The 17,366-nt window shown below is 49.2% G+C and overlaps 1 protein-coding gene across 1 annotated transcript; it reads left to right on the top strand.

The window, feature by feature from the left end:
* Nucleotides 1-871: 871 nt before the first annotated feature.
* PABPC1L (poly(A) binding protein, cytoplasmic 1-like) lies at nucleotides 872-16,376 on the top strand. The gene is made up of 8 exons (XM_012657921.1): nucleotides 872-1,064; nucleotides 3,016-3,209; nucleotides 6,892-7,007; nucleotides 8,362-8,501; nucleotides 8,665-8,759; nucleotides 10,656-10,793; nucleotides 12,448-12,543; nucleotides 16,356-16,376. The coding sequence occupies exons 1-8, from the start codon at nucleotides 872-874 to the stop codon at nucleotides 16,374-16,376; spliced, it is 993 nt and encodes a 330-aa protein (XP_012513375.1).
* The last annotated feature ends 990 nt before the right edge of the window (nucleotides 16,377-17,366 follow it).

Here is a 17,366-nt window from a genome sequence, read left to right as displayed (position 1 = left end):
ATGGCCCTATGCCACAGATATGGATTGAGGCTGCAAGCTCAAATTGACAGTCTTGTTGCTCAGTTTAGGGTCACCTCGGCCCTGTGCTGCTGTTAGGTCCCTACTGTTCCCATATAGGCTGGGTCACAAGTAACTCCATGAACCTTTCTGGTGGAATGGCTTAGTCAATAGACAGGTCTTGACAATTTGTAAGAGCCAGTGTCAAGGAAGGCTTTACTGGTCTTGAATTCTCATGGAGCCTTCGGTCCCAAATCACAAAGCCATTTCCATCTTCGTGCCGAAGAGTTGGGCTGGATCAGGGTATTTTGGAAAAAATTCTCAACACAAACTTTGAAACAGGGTGTCCGGTTCGGAATTCTCCCATTGGTATGTGAAATGCACAAAAAGCACGGTCTCTCTTAATCCTTGCCAAGAGGTAGTCGTTCCCATTTTACCGAGAGAGTAAAGGAGTCCAGAAAGGCAATGACCTAACTCTGGAATTAGAACCGAATTTGCGGTCCCACTGCTGGGAGTTCTCAGCTCCACCCACTCCTCTGCAGCCCCACCCTAGGCCAAATCGAGGGCTTTTCTCCGCCTCTCGGGGCGGGGTCAGAGATGCCCCCACCTGCGGCTTCTAGATCACTTTGGGCCCAGGTGGGGTGTGGGCTCAGGAAGGGTCCCGGGGCGGGGCTCCCGAGCGCGCCCACCATTGGCTCTCTGGGCCCCGGGGACGGTAAAGGGAAGGGGCCGGCCGACGCCGGGAAGGGAGAGCTCCGGAGCTGCCCTGTGCTCCCGCCGCTTCCGAGGCTCCGGCCTGGGTGAGCGAGGGCCGCTCGGTGACCCGGCTCCTCGTTTCCTCGTTTTCCCCAGTAGTCCCGGCCCCCTGCCCACCATGAACGCCAGCAGCTCGGGCTACCCCCTCGCCTCGCTCTACGTGGGCGATCTGCACCCCGACGTGACCGAGGCCATGCTCTATGAGAAGTTCTCGCCTGCCGGCCCCATCCTGTCCATCCGCGTGTGCCGCGACGTGGCCACCCGGCGCTCGCTGGGGTACGCCTACCTCAACTTCCAGCAGCCCGCCGACGGTGAGCCCCGGGGGAGCGGGAGATGGACAGGACGACCGACGACGGACAGACGGACAGCCAGCAGAGAGACAAGCGAGACAGCATCCGGGACTGGGCTGCCCGCGCTTTCATTTAAGACATTTTGCAGCCAGGGAAACTGAGGCCCAAAGATTCAGGGCGTTGGCAGGGGCCGGTCTCTGAGATGGGAATTGGCAGTTGCTGTGCAGCTTGCTGGTATTGCGCCACTTCCCAGAGGAGAGAGGTGAAGGACGAGTGAAAACAGCGAAGGGCTTTAGGGTCAGGCAGGCCTTGGGGTAGAAACACAGCAGCTGTGTTTGGGCGAGTTATGCAGCCATTCTGAGCTTCAGGTGCCTGTCTGGAAAATGGGGGTCTTGCCTGCCTTATAGAGTGTTTGTGAGCATAAGGGATTCAAAGCACCTGGTGAGGAAGCCAAGCGAGCTGGGTCCTGGGCTCCGGCCTCTCTGGGCAGTGTGACGTGAGATCCACAGCTGGTGCCTCCACCTCTGTGCCCTGAAAAGTGGCCTCCCCCATTTTCTCACAGCTGATAGGATTGATTAGAGCTTGTCAGATGAGGATCTCTGCACTTCTGTTGAGAGGGGAGAGACTGAAGATTAGAGCAGCAGGTTTTGCTGGAGCTCTGCCCTGAGGGCGTGAGCTTGGGCACCTCGTCATCTGTAAGATGGGGCTAAGACTTATTCCCCAGTAACATAAAGAATGGAGAACTGATGTCTAGGAAGTAACTCCTGTTTGCCTTTTGGTACATTGTAAGTGCCTTTAAGTGATAACCTAAGAAAAACAATAGTGGCCGTAACCTTCTGGTATAAGACTCCAGAAACTTAACCAAAAAGGCCTGCCCCAGCCAAGTCCAAAGAGGGCACCCTTACTCCAGGTCTCCTGGGTGGATGGGGAGGTTCCCTGGGCTGGGGCTTTGCTGGGGGACAGGTTTTTCTGTAGAGCCCTTTCCCCATAGGTGACTGAGCTGGATTCCAGGGTGCCTTCCCCTTGCCCCACCTCCTGCCTCTTCCCATCTTCCTCCAAGCCCTGCGAGTGAAGCAGGACCTGACCTTTTTGCCCCACTTCATGATGAGAAAACTAAGCTGCAGAGAGAAGGGCTTTGCCCCTGGGTGTTTGTGGGAGGACCTGATGGAGAACCCACGTTTCCTGAAACTTGCTCCCTGTGTTCCCCGCAGCCCCTCCATGCCTTTGAGACTAGCAGAGTCCCTAAAGCAGGGGGTGCACATTACCTGGGAGGGAATAGGCCATAGCGGTTGCAGGAGGAGGGGCATAGGCTGCTGTTTTCAGCACAACTATTTACCAAACACCTGTTTTGTGTCAGGCACAAAGTACAAGCAAGGCCCCTTGCATGCCTCATTTAACTTTCGATCTGTTGGACAACCTGGAGGTAGGTGGTATATCTCCCTTTGTTAGGTGTGGAAAAATAGGTAACATTATCATCATCCCCAGTTTGCAGGGGAGGAACAGGCTCAGAGAGGTGATGTTCACTTCCCCCAAAGCCAGACTGCTTGGGATTGAATCTCAACTCTGCTCTTCAGCACCTCTGAGCTTAAATTTCCTCAAACTGCTATCATCCCTGGTCGTAGGGACATTCTTATCTACTCAGTGTGCTTTCGAGGCTAGAATAAACCTGGCTCTGCCACTGACTTTTCACCTTTCCGAGTCTCAATTTTCCCATCTGTAAAATGGGAATAGGAATCCATGCTCATATGGCTACAGTGAGGAGTTGAATGAGATCACAGCTAGAAGGTGGGCTGAGCACCATGCACACCAATTCTCTTACCTCATCCCTCCTGAGCCTTCAGGCTCTCATCTCAGGTGGGACTCAGACATCGACTTCCTTTCTCCCCACCCCCAGCCTCTAATTAAGCACCTTAGCAGGGTCAGGGTAATAAAATCCCCTTAACTTGCTCCTTTCTCTCCTCTTCCTGTCCAGCGGAGCGGGCACTGGACACAATGAACTTTGAGATGATCAAAGGCCAGCCCATCCGCATGATGTGGTCCCAGCGAGACCCAGGACTTCGCAAGTCAGGTGTGGGCAACATCTTCATCAAGAACCTCGAGGACTCCATCGACAGCAAGGCTTTATATGATACTTTCTCCACCTTTGGGAACATCCTCTCTTGCAAGGTGGGTGTGCCTCTTTGGGAGGATCAGTGTCAACTGCCTGTCTTGTACAGGGATGCCAAGTAACACCTCACTTTACAGTTTACAAGGTCCTTTCAGTAAAGCTGCAGGTATAGCAAGCACTTGAATGGTAGCTGTTCTTTCAGTTTGATCTTCCATGAACTATCAGAGGTTACCTGTGTGTGGGTCAGCTCTTGCTGTGTAGCCGCCCCAGACTTAGTGGCTATCAACAACAACCATGTAGTTAGCTCACAATGCTGCAGTTGGCAGTTTGGGCTGGGTTCAGCTGACGTTTCTTCTGGTCTTGGCTGGGCTCCCTCTTAGGCCCGCTAAAAGCTGGATGGGAGCTCTCGGTGGGCATGTGAGGGAGCAGCTGGCTGCCAGACGGCACATCTTGGCTTTCCTCCCTGTGGTTTTTCATCCTCCAGCAGGCTCACCCAGGCTCTTCTCACGGCAAAGGCAGGGTCCCAGAAGACAGAGCGGAAACTCCCCATTCCTCTTGAGACCTAAACTCAGAACGGGAACACTATCACTAACACCGCGTTGGATTGGCCAAAGCAAGTCACAAGGCCAGCCCACATTCAGAATGAGAGGGCAGTAGAAGTGATAGGATGAAGGGTGTGGCAACAGGAAGGCCATCATTTGGGGCCACCACAGCAATCAATGGACCACATCTTGTTTCTAAGATTTCTCTTATACTAGAATGTGAGTGCCATGAGAGAGTAGTGATCCTGTTCTTAGTCGCTGTTGTATCTCAGTACTTAGAATAAGATGTGACGCATATTAGATGCTTAGTAAATATTTGAGTATCATCATTTGGAAAGGGCTCTGCTTATTTCTTTGACTTTGAGGATGTTGAGGATCTGAGGCCATACAGTAGTAGGTCTGTGCCTTGCCCAGAGGGTTTACACCTGGATGTTCTGCCTCTAGATTTTATGAGGATGGCTACCCCGTATCCTTTGGGGTGTATGCCCCTTCTGGAGAGCACAGGGGGAATTTTGGTGACCACTATGTTAGAACTTTTACTGAGGACCACTTTTACGCCAGGCACAATCCTTAAGTTCTCAAATAGGACTCACAACCTCCCCGTGAATAGGGGGCTATCTCTGTGGCTCAGAGGAGCAGACTTAAGAAGTACAGCAATGTGCTAATAATTCTCTGTGGCAAAGAAACAGGGCTGTTCCCTGTCTTTGAGAATCAATGGAAGACAGAGACTCTTAATTGTGTGGTAAGTTCCTACAAAAATAATGGCAGATTCATCAAGTATTTTCTTTTTTTGAGACAGAGTCTCACTGTGTTGCCCGGGCTAGAGTGCCGTGGCATCAGCCTAGCTCACAGCAACCTCAAACTCCTGGGCTCAAGCCATCCTCCTGCCTCAGCCTCCCAAGTAGTTGGGACTACAGGCATGTGCCACCATTCCTGGCTAATTTTTTCTATATATTTTTGGTTGTCCAGCCAATTTCTTTCTACTTTTAGTAGAGACGGGGTCTCGCTCTTGCTCCGGCTGGTCTCGAACTCCTGAGCTCAAACGATCCTCCCGCCTTGGCCTCCCAGAGTGCTAGGATTACAGGCGTGAGCCACTGCGCCTGGCCCTGATCACACGTATTTTCTATGTGTTGGGTTTTTCTCACACCTGTGTGGTCCTTAAAAGGGACCTGGCATATTAAGCATCTAAGTGATAACTATAATAATTAAGAAATTCCTTCTGCTGGCTGTCCTTGGACAAGTCACTTATTTACATTTTCTCCCCTGGGGCTCAGAGGTGAAGAATTGCTTGGAAGAGTTCTCAGGGCAAATATAACAAGGTTAGTGTGTGATGCTGTTAGCAGGTGCTTGACCCAGTCGACATGATTAAGGCTGAATGGAAGAGCTAGGGCTTGAGCTGACAGTGGAAGGACCCTGTTTGGGGCTGGAGAGGTAGAGAGGCGCAGGCGAGGCATGGATTCGGAATCAGTACTTGTGCAGGGCCCCTTGGAGAGCCTCAAATTCCAAGTTGATATAGTTCTGTGGATGGAAGCTACTAGAGATTAAAGGGACATGGTCAGAATTACATTTTAGAAAGAGTATCCCAGTGGTCAGTGCACAGCTGGGATGGGAGGTGGGGTGGTCGTCTAGGCAGAAAACGCCATGTAGGAGCTGAGGCCGTGGCTGCAGGGATGAGTGGGGCCACGGTGCCCTTGAAACGGGGTCCGGGGTCTTTCTGCACACTCAACGAGAGGGATGTGAACTAGAAGGTCTTTCCCTGCTCTTAAGCTCTGTCCTTCTGTAATAACTTGAATTGGGAGGGTTATGGAATGGGGACAGGATGTTTGTGCATCTTTTTAAAAATTGAAACAAGTCTATTGTTGAAATAATACATGAATTGATAAAGTTTAAACAATGTGGAAGGGAAGAAAGTGAAAAAGAAGGCTCTCTCTCTTCCAGCCCTGGTCCCCAGAAATAATCATTATTAACAGTTTTGTGTGTGTCTGTTTAAAGCTTTGAATGCATAGATGCTCACTTTAACCCAAATGGACTTTTTAATTCACTTAACAATATATCTTATAGATAGCTATCAGCCATGTCATATACCACATCCTCTTCAATTGTGCACGTACAGGAGGCCAGTACGAATGTATTGTAATCTTTTTAACTGGTTTCCCCTTGATGGACACTCAGGTTGTTTCTTTTTTCTTTTTTTTGAGACAGAGTCTGGCTCTCTTGCCCGGGCTAGAGTGCTGTGGCTTCAGCCTAGCTCACAGCAACCTCAAACTCCTGGGCTCAAGCGATCCTCCTGCCTCAGCCTCTGAAGTAGCTGGGACTACAGGCATGCGCCACCATGCCTGGCTAATTTTTTTCTATATATTTTTAGTTGTCCAGGTAATTTCTTTCTATTTTTAGTAGAGACAGGGTCTGACTCTTGCTTAGGCTGGTCTCGAACTCCTGACCTTGAGCGATCCACCTGCCTCAGCCTCCCAGAGTGCTAGGATTACAGGTGTGAGCCACCACGCCGGGCCTCAGGTTGTTTCTAGTTTGCTGTTAGAAACAAGGATGCAAGTGTAGGGGTTTGAATCTTATCCTTTTGCTCATCGCCTTACGACAGTTAAAAGCTGATCTGTGGGGCCGGGCGCGGTGGCTCACGCCTGTAATCCTAGCACTCTGGGAGGCCGAGGTGGGTGGATTGTTTGAGTTCAGGAGTTCGAGACCAGCCTGAGCAAGAGCGAGACCCCATCTCTACTAAAAATAGAAAGAAATTAATCAGAGAACTAAAAATATATAGACAAAATTAGCCGGGCATGGTGGCGCATGCCTGTAGTCCCAGCTACTCGGGAGGCTGAGGCAGGAGGATCACCTGAGCCCGGGAGTTTGAGGTTGCTGTGAGCTAGGCTAACGCCACGGCACTCACTCTAGCCAGGGCAACAGAGTGAGACTCTGTCTCAAAAAACAAAACAAAACAAAAAGCTGATCTGTGGTGTAGATGAAACCTGTGTTCATTTGAGGACATTCTTCCTCCTTAGTCTGTTACGTTAGGCAAGTGGATGGCTCTCTCTGAGCTTTAGTTTCCCATCTCTAACGTGGGGCTGCTATGTGGTGTAGGATTGTCTGCAGAGCAGGCATGCAGGTGCAGGTCATCATGCCCTTTGCCATGCTTTTCTGCCTGAGCCCTCTGTCCATGCTTTCCCTGTCCTCCGTCCCTGTGGCCCAGGTGGCGTGTGACGAGCATGGCTCCCGGGGCTTTGGCTTTGTTCATTTTGAGACCCAGGAAGCCGCACAGAACGCCATCAGCACCATGAACGGGATGCTGCTGAACGACCGCAAAGTGTGAGTGCTGGGCCCGGGGAGGGGCCGAGGCCGTGGGGACAGAAGCATGGCGCAGCGGGCAGTCTTCCTCAAAGTGAGACCTCAGACAGGTTGCTCCATTTCTCAGGGACTCTCTTCCCGCACGTGAAAATGAGCCGAGGATATGCATAGAGGATTGTTCTGAGTAGTAAAGATCGTGGTGATTTTGAAATTCTGGAGGGAACAGCTAATGGCCATGTCATTAATCAACTCAGTGATTTCATCTGTCTTCCAGCCTTCTCGGTATGGCTGTGAATTTTATTTCTTAAACCTTTTGTGGTGTTTCATGAGATTTGGGGGTGGAAAGAAAAGTAGGTGTATGCTTAGCCCGCCCTCTTTGTAAAGTTTGGTATCACCCCCACTTCACAGATGGGAAAATTGAGATACAGATGCTGGAGAGAATCTGCCGCCGGCTGTTCCCCTCCCCAGGTTTTGATTCTGCCCATCTGATGGCCCAGCCCCGTGGTCAGGGCTTGGGAGTGAAGGTGGCTTTGAGCTGGGAGAGGCACTGAGAGTCATTTTTGTTCAGGGTTTCTGAGGGGAGGAGCCCGTCCACCTGCCCAGCTAATCTCGTGGGCTTTCCCAGTTCTCAGAAAGATGCCGATATCTGGCTATAATTTATTCAAGTTTACCTTCGCCACTCAGTCTTCTTCAGTTTTTGGTGCCTGCCGCCACTCGTTTGTGCTAAATGTGCTGTAGATACCACCAGAATTTCTTATGCTTGGTTTTTTTTTTTTTTTTTCCTCATCTAGGATATTTTCCTAGATGTGTTGACCTGAACTTGGAAATTACAGCTTTTAAAAATTAATGTTGTATTTAAGTGGTTTCACCCCATTCCCCACCCCCATGGTGACACTGGCATTGACCGTGTCTAATTTGCTTACCGCTGCTTTCCAGTACATGTTAAATAAATAAAGCCCGGTGACATGGATTTGATCCCCAGTTTTACAGGAATAAACACTGAGGCTCAGAGAGGTTAAATAACTTACCCAGGGTCACACAGCTAGGCAGTTGCAGAGCAAGGGTCCAATCCCTTATGTGTCTGACTGTCAAGTTCATGCTCTTATCTCCTGCACTCTCTCCTGCCTAGTATATGGTATTAGTTCTGTATGCATTTGTCACAAGAAAGAATTTTTAACCTCATGCTGGGGAGAAGCTCTGGGACATCGCACCCTGGCTGTTGGAGGTGGTTGGGCCTTGGGTATATCCTAAGGAGTGCTGTCCACCCAGTCTCCTGATGAGGGACATGGAGGCCTTGGAGAAGGGCAGCAATTGGGCCTGGGTTGGGAATGGGGGTGGCTAATGGCTACAGCTGCCTATCCTGTTGTGTCCACAGTTTTGTTGGCGACTTCAAGTCCCGACGGGAGCGGGAGGTGGAGCTGGGGGCACGGGCCATGGAGTTCACAAACATCTACGTGAAGAACCTCCAAGCGGACGTGGATGAGCACGGCCTGCAGGAGCTCTTCTCCCAGTTTGGTGGGCGTGTTCCCGAGGGAGGAGGGGTCACTATTTCTCCTCTTCTCCTCCAGGTCTGGCAGGGAGGAGGGGCCCTTCTGGGGCTTCCTGAGGACTTGTGGTAAGGGAGGGAACACCTTGGGATTTCCCAAGCTCAGCTTTGAGTGAGGTTGGTCCTTCCCAGGAAAGATGCTGAGTGTGAAGGTGATGAGGGACAACAGTGGCCACTCTCGGGGCTTTGGCTTTGTCAACTTTGAGAAGCATGAAGAAGCCCAGAAGGTAGGAGCCTCCCCACAGCTCTGTTCCGTGGAGGGGGCACCGAGCCAGGACCGGGAAGAAGGGAGATCAGCTGCAGGCTCCGGCTGTCCCTCCCCAGCCTGGGCAGGAGGCAGGACCCTTCCTGCCGGTGGTGCAAAGGCCAAAGGCTTCATCCTTCTTCTGTTGCTTCTAAGACCTGAGGTCCACACAATTGAATATTTAGCTGGGAAGCAAAAGTCATCATTTTATGTAAAGATATTTGTTAGTGAACTGACCATTTGAAAAACCAGTTCCTCTTCAAACATTTCTCCTAACGCCAGTGTCCGATCCTAACTATTGAGTCAATATATATACTTAGGTCTGACTTCTGATGATTTTTGCGGATAAGTCAATGAAAATTCAGTCCAGTGTAAATGGATTGCAGAGACAAGTTGCACATCTTGCAGAAGATGCAGGATTTTATGCAGTGGCACTTAGGATCTAGTAGGCTTAGGCCAGTTAACTGAAGAGAAGAAAAATCAACAAGGGTTAAGACACAAATGTTTCTAAAAGAATGAATTAAAGCCCTCCCAAATGACATGTAGCCACTATTTTATTTATTTTATTTTTATTTTTATTTATTTTTTGAGACGGGGTCTCACTCTATTACCCAGGCTAGAGTACAGTGGTGTCATCATAGCTCACTGTAACCTTGTACTCCTGGATTCAAGTGATCCTCCTGCCTCAGCATCCTGAGTGGCTGGGACCACAGGTGTGTGCCACCACACCTGGCTAATTTTTTTTTTTTTTTTTTTGAGGCAGTCTTCCTCTGTCACCCTGGGTAGAGTACAGTGGCATCATCATAGCTCACTGCAACCCCAAACCCTTGGGCTCAAGTGATCCTCCTGCCTCAGCCTTCTGAGTAGCTGGAACTACAGGCGCTCGCCACTGTGCCCAGTTAATTTTTTCCATTTTTGGTAGGAATGGGGTCTCACTCTTGCCCAGGCTGGTCTTGAACTCCTGAGCTCAAGCAATCCTCCCACCTTGGCCTCACAGAGTGCTAGGATTACAGGCATGAGCCACTGTGACTGGCCAGTTTTTTTTCTTTTTGTAGAGATAGGTCTAGGGGTCTCGCTTTGTTACCCAGGCTGGTCTCAAACTCTGGCCTCAAGCGATTCTCCCACATGAGCCTCCCACAGCGCTAGGATTACAGGCGTGAGCCACCATGCCCAGCCTGTATCACTATTTTAGTATCATGCAGAGTATTGTCACTGCCCTAAAAATCCTCTGTGTTCTGGCTGATCATCCCTCCCTGCCTGCTAACCCCTGGCAACCCCTGAACCTTTCACTGGCTCTGTAGTTTTGCCTTTTCTAGAATGTCATGTAGTTGGAATCATAGAGTATGTAGGCTTTGCATAACTTTTTTCACTTAGTAATATATTTAGATCTTCCCATACTTTAAATGCATATTTAAAATATTTAAATTCTAAAGATGGGAAATTTTGCAAACTTCAATTTCACTTTTTAAAGTAGAGACACAATCACATTTTTTTCCCTTTTTTTTCTTTCTTTCTTTTTTTTTTTTTTTTTTTAAGAGATGGGTTCTCACTTTGCTGCCCAGGTTGGAGTGAGTGGCCCGATCATAGCTTGCTTGCTGTATCCGTGAACTCCGGGCTTCAAGCAATCCTCGGCCTCCCAAAGTGCTGGGATCACAGGCATGAGCCACCTCACCCAGCCCCAATTTTTTTAATCTGTGGTTTACTCTGAAATGTTCATATTTTTAAAAAGTGGATGTACTTTAAATGGCCTTTATCCCGGTGCTAATTACTCTCAGTTGGCATGGATGGCCTGGTTTCCAGGTGGCTCCTCTAGGCCAGGGTGAGGGCCAGGGCCACGGCCAGAGGGTTACCAGGCAGCTCTCCCACCTTGTCCCTGCAGGCTGTGGTCCACATGAACGGGAAGGAGGTGAGCGGGCAGCTGCTCTACGTGGGCCGGGCCCAGAAGCGGGTGGAGCGGCAGAAGGAGCTGAAGCGCAGGTTCGAGCAGATGAAGCAGGACCGGCTGAAACGTTACCAGGTGAGCTCGGGCCTCCTGGTGGCAATCGCAGCTGCGCGAGAGCGGCTGTGCATGGGGGAGAGGTCCCCGAATGGGAGTCCATTCTCTAGTGACCCTACTTCTGGGTACGTGGCTCGGGGTAGGGATCAGATGAGCATAGGATGGTCTCCACGGCCTGATTCGTAACAGTGGAGAGACTGGACACACCCCAACGGCCCAGGCCATAGGGGGTTAGTTGGGGCGCTGTGACCTTTTGGTTGGAATAATCCTTTGCGTGGGATCAGTTAGCATCTCCGACCCCTGCGCGCTCAATACCAGCTGCCTCCTCCAGTCACGGACAATCGAAGTGCCCTGTGTATTGCCAAATGCCCCCAGAAGAAGTCTTACTCCTGGCTGAAATAATTCGGATGTAATATGTTACATCCAAAAGTTGGAATGTTGTGTAGCCATTAAAATTCAGTTAATACAGTTAATTAAAATGTATGTCATAGATTAGTACAATCTGAACCTCTCTGGAAAATGAACACCCCTAAAACTTTTAGTAGAAGTTCTAGATCCCTGATGGGGAAGGGTATAAATATACATAGTCACACACACACACACACACACACACACACACACACACTCACACTAACGTACATACCCAGTAGTTCTTAATGAGGGACAGTTTTGTCTCCAGGGGGACACTTGGCACTGGGATTTTCAGTACTCGTATCTGGGTGATAGGGTGCCACTGGCATCTGCTGGGTGGAGGCCAGGGGTGCTGCCAAACACCCTGCAGTGCACAGGACAACCCCACAGCAAAGAACTACCTGGCACAAAGTGTCCCTAGTGCTGATCTTGACAACCTCATATGTACACCACCACCCCCAGTTGTGCATGTACGTTTTCAGGGTTTATAGACTTCCAGCACAAAATGCTCATCGTGTAATCCAATCTGTGAGAGCCGGATGTTACACTGTATAGCTGTGTGGTCTCTGTTTCCTTGTGCCTTCACACACTTCTGTGCTTGGGAGGTCTGGAAGGAGGAAGGCAGTGGAGGCAGCTGTCAGTCAAGAGTGAGGAGCACAGACTGAAGTGAGACTGCGTGGGTCAGTCCTGTCTCCGCCACGTAGGGGCAGTTTAGTTAACCTGTTCTTGCTTCCATTTTGTCATCTGTAAAGTGGGCATAAACATTTCCTCCTTGTAGGGCTGTGGTGCAAATTCACAATTAAAATGTGTGAAAGAGCTTAGAGTGCCGCCTGGCACCGCCATGGGTGCTGTGTCTGGGGTTCCTCAGCTGGTAGGCGTGGAAGGCAGCTGTCACCTGTACTTGGGGTCTGGCCCGGGGCCCGGCCCACGAGGAGCTCTGCCTCCTGCTGCTCCACGTCAGCCATCTGGAGAGCTATCTTGGGGCTGGCCCTGTGCCTCAGGGTCCCCTCTATGAAAGGGGCAGAGGCTGGGACCAGTGCAGGTGTATGAGATCTGCCGGGGGACCTAGGGATTGTGGGGGCTGCAGCCCCCTGGTGATGGGAAGGCGAGTGATCGGGTACACAGGTGCTGTGGGAAATAGGAGCAGAAGGCTGGGCCAGCAGGGCTCCCGGTGCCATTCGAGCCTACGTCAGCCCCCTGCTCTCCCCAGGGCCGTCTGGGGTTTGGAGGGAGGGAAACATCTAGCCATGTCCCTTCCTTCCAGGGCGTGAACCTGTATGTGAAGAACCTGGATGATTCCATTGATGATGAGAAACTGAGGAAAGAGTTCTCTCCCTATGGAGTGATTACCAGTGCGAAGGTGAGGGCTGGGGACACCTCCAAGGGCACAGCCTTCCCTGTCACCACCCTATGCCTCCACCATCCTCTTACTGCATGGCTTCCTGGGAGTTTGTGCTGAGCTGCCCATTTTGGGCCTCTGACCCCATAGGAGCTTGCGGTCCACCTGCAGCCTTGTCTGGGCTGGAAGGAAAGAGGCTAGAAATACAGTCCCAGTCACATAGCTGGACTTGTTGGGGCTCACTGTAACCTTGGTTCAGTCTACAAGCATTTATTGAGCACCTACTGTATGCCAGATTCCAGAAATCCAAGTCTCCATTGACTATTGTTGTCTGCCCTTCACCAATGACATAATCCCTTCTGGGCCTCAGATTTCCCATCTGGAAAATGAGAGGGTTGGGCTGCGTCACTCTTCATTCATTGTTCTCCATTTATTGAGCACCTACTGCGTGCCCAGCCCTCTTAGGCACCCGAGATGTGACAACTGCCCCATCTACTCAGTAGCTTTGTGACCTTGAGCAGGTGTCTTAACTCCTGAGCCTCATCCATAGGATGGGGGTGTTGGGCTCCCTGGGTGGTCCTCAGCCTTGGCTTCTCATTAGACTCCCCTGGGCAGTTCTTAAGTAGATGCCTGGGGCAGGTGTTGAAAGTAGATCTCTAGGGGTTGGACCTTTTATTTTTAAAAGCTCCCCAGTTAATTTTGAGATGACTCAATGTTCATTCCGTATTCAAGCACCTGCTGTCTTACCAGGCTCTGTGGGAAACATATGGGAACAAACCAGATGTGGCCCCTGCCTTTGAGTAGCTGATAGTGTAGTGAAGAAGTCAGACTCATCACTACCTTTTGTATTTTATAAGCCAGGGAGGCGGAGCTGCAGGCACTCTGTGGGGCAGGAGGGAGGACTTCCTGGAAGAAGCGGCAGTAGTGGCAGCAGTATTTGACTTGACTGTGAGCAGCAGGCAGGGAGCTTCGGGTGGGAATGAGGAACTTTCCAAAGAGATCAGTGTGGGTGATGGGGCTGGGGACCCTTGTGCGTGATGAGATGATTGGGTTCTGAGAAAGTGGTCTAGGAGTTCTTTTGCCTGTTGAGTCCAATTTTAAATATCCTTCAGGGAGCCTGGTGTTTGGGGTGGGGTGCGAAATAAATGTTCTAAAGCTTTTTGGGTTTAGGGCTTTTGGAAAAATGTGACAGAAAGCTGTGAGATATGTACATTAGGCATCAGAAAATTTGATTAAACACTATAAAAACCTGTGGGCCTCTCGCCCAGAAAATGCATACACACTTGTATGGCAGTATGGTTGAAAGCTGGGATTTTAAAGTTAATCAGACCTAGATGTACATCCCAGTCCTACCGTTACATAGCAGCAGAGCCTGAGGCAAGCGTTTATCCACCTGCAAAATGGGAGTGACATTAACCACCTCTAGAGATGTCCTGAGAACAATTAAAGAGGCTGTTTAATACGCCAGTTTATAAAATGGGGATTTTTAAATATTTTTATCTATAAAATTTACATATTTTTTGTTTTATATAAAATAGTGATTGTGAAAATTAAATGGGTTAATGTATACAGATACTTATACCACTACCAAGTTCGTAGTAAGCTCTGCGTAAGTGTTAGCTTTACTAATTTTATCATTGTTAACTACCTACTAACAGAAGTTCTTAACAGGGTGGGCACAGTGGCTCACGCCTGTAATCCTAGCACTCTGGGAGGCCGAGGCGGGTGGATCGTTTGAGGTCAGGAGTTCAAGACCAGACTGAGCAAGAGCGAGACCCCGTCTCTACTGAAAAAATAGAAAGAAATAACCTGGACAACTAAATATATATAGAAAAAAAAATTAGCCGGGCATAGTGGTGCATGCCTGTAGTCCCAGCAACTCGGGAGGCTGAGGCAGGAGGCTCCCTTGAGCCCAGGATTTGGAGGTTGCTGTGAGCCACTCTAGCCCAGGCAACAGAATGAAACTCTGTTTCAAAAAAAAAAAAAAGTTCTTAACAATGGTTTTGTGTTAGGACTCCTTTAGCTGTCTGATAAAGCCCATGCATCCCTTCTAACAACATTTTTAAATACATAAAATAAAATTCATGGGATTATAAAAGCAATTATGTTGAAATATAGTGATCAGAATACTAAAGCTATGGCAGTATGTGCTTCTTTATTAACGTAGTAAACCTTAAGATCTAGCAAAACAGCAATTAGCACAAATATTTTTGAGGTTAGTAATAAGGTAATAAGACAATATTTGATTTTTTTCACGATAAAGTCACAGGTACAACTACTACTGCTATGATTTTTTTTGCCCATAGTCATAATAGGAGGACATGCTAATTTGAAAATAAAGATGTCACTTATTCCCCATCCGGGTTCATAGACCCCCTGAACTATATTCATGACCTCCCTGAGGGGGGTCTGTGGACTCTCAGGTTAAGACCTCTCTCCTAATGGGTAGCAGGATGCAGTCTGAAAATCACTGATTTACAGCGTGGGCTCTAATAGGGCAGGTTTTAAAAATAGCTCTATTCCTTATACAGTGAATAAGCCAGGCCAGTGTCTTGACCCTAAAAAAGGTTAACAACCCTAAATGCAATGTGGATTGGGTCCTGGAAGAGACAAAGAATATTAGTGGAAAAAAGTGAAATCCCAGTCTGCAGTTCAGTTAATAGCATTATGGTTAATAGGAGCTAATAGTATAATAGTTAATGGCATTGTACCAGTCAAAACTACCAATGCTGTAGTTTTGACAAATGTACCATGTTAATATTAAGGGAAGTTGGATGAAAGCTAAATAGCAACTCTTTGTACTGTTTTTGTAACTTTTTTGTAAATCTGAAGTTATTCCAAAGTAAAAAGGTTATTTTAATAAAAAGGCTAAGAACCTCTTCCCCAAACACCTGAAGAACTTGGCTGGGTACCTTGCAGAGGCAATAGAGGTTTACCAGAACAGTTGTTGGGTTGAGTCCTGGCTGGTGTATTGTCACCAAAAGTTCTGTACTTGTCCCTGAGGCTGAATCAGTGAGAACGAAGAATGAGAACAAGTGGTTTGAGGAAAAGGAAAGAGAAGTTTGTTAATTTGCCTGCGAACGAGGAAGGTGGTGGACTAGCCTCTCAAAGACCACCATCCTGTCTCTAAGCAGAAAAGCAGGGCTTTTTAAAGGGAGGGTTTTCCGCAGTTGGGCTCAGGTCTCCGTGACTGTGACTGGTGTCATATGTCATGGCTTTGGGCTATTGTTGTTTAGCTATAATTTTGGTGGTTTCGGTTGACCTTATCTCCAGTGATCTCGTGACCCTTAGACAGTTCTGTTGAACCATCTCCTGTGGTTTAAGATACTAGAAAACAAACAGCAAAGAACATTTTTCTGCTCCTTTGATCACTGGCCTTGGGAAGGAATGCACGTTTTAATTCCCAAAAAGGGTTGGGGGTTTTAAAGAGACGACCCATAAACATTCCATTGCCCTTTTTAAGACCTTTACCTCCATGACAGTATGAGCCCCTGGCTGGTGACCGTGGATAAGTCACTCTCGAATCTCCCTCACTCACCTATAAAGTGGGCGTCGCAGTACCTCTGGTATCAGGAGGCTGTGTGTCGTGTGAAGGCACGCCACGTATCTGGCATGCAGCAGGCCTCAGTAAACGCGGGGTGGCGGCCCATCCCTCCCTCACAGGCTTCGCACGGCCTGCTCAGCGCTGGGCTGGGCCCAAGGGGAGGAGGGGAGCACAGTTTAAGGAGTCTTCCTTCCTCACCCCCAGCAGCTCTTTTTTTTGTCTTGCTTTTAGGTGATGACAGAGGGTGGCCACAGCAGGGGGTTTGGCTTTGTGTGTTTTTCCTCTCCAGAAGAGGCGACAAAGGCCGTGACAGAGATGAACGGGCGTATCGTGGGCACCAAGCCGCTCTACGTGGCGCTGGCACAGCGCAAAGAGGAGCGGAAGGCCATCTTGACCAATCAGTACATGCAGCGCCTGTCCACCATGCGGGCCCTGGGCAGCCCCTTCTTGGGATCCTTCCAGCAGTCCACCACCTACTTCCTGCCCGCCGTGCCCCAGGTGATGGCCTGCCCATGGCTCCTGCCACATTCGCTCCCTGACAGCAGATAGAGCAGGAAGACTAGAGCTTCACAAGGCAAATGCAGGCTCCCCACTCGCTTCTGCGGAAAACTCGCTAGGCGACTTGCTAGGCAACTCACTAGGCAGGCTGTTTCACTGCTGAGCTCTTAGTTTCCCCATCTGCAAAAGAGGGTTACGGTGTTGCTGTCAAACAGCATTTCCCAGTCCAAGAGATTCATGAATGCTGTGCTGAAAAAGACTTTTGATGGTCAAATAAGTTTGGGAAATGTTGCATTAAACAAAAAAAACCCTCAATTTCTTTACTATATACATCATTGTACCCTAATATGCCCATATCTATTATGGCATAGAATATATAGCATTTCCCTGACTTAGACGGTCATTTTTTTATCCGATGCCTGTTAACATCTGCCCTGGACGTTAATGTCCTGAGGAGCATAGCTGGGAAGGGACCTCATGGGACTTAGAGGAAGTAGAAAGATGTAAGCAGTGAAGGCCACCAGCAAGGGAACATTCCTCTCCTTTTAGCAGTTGCTTAAGCAGCCACAAGTTGGAGTAAGATGTCACCTTTTTTATCCAGGGGCTAACTCCGATGAGGAGGAAAGATTGAAATCTGAGATTTGGGGGCCAGTAGACATCCTGAGACGGGAGGAAGGAGCTTTCGTTCCAGCTTCGTGGATCTTTGCTAACCAGTCCCCTAAAGGAGACAGTGGCGTTCCTGCAACAGTGTCACTGAGGAGATGTAGCTTCTCACCTATCCTGCTGCAAAGCCCTTTATTCT

This window comes from Propithecus coquereli, unplaced genomic scaffold (assembly GCF_000956105.1).
Source record: "Propithecus coquereli isolate 6110/MARCELLA unplaced genomic scaffold, Pcoq_1.0 Scaffold566, whole genome shotgun sequence".
NCBI classification, from domain to species: Eukaryota; Metazoa; Chordata; class Mammalia; order Primates; family Indriidae; genus Propithecus; species Propithecus coquereli.
This window is presented reverse-complemented; position numbering and strand designations above follow the sequence as displayed.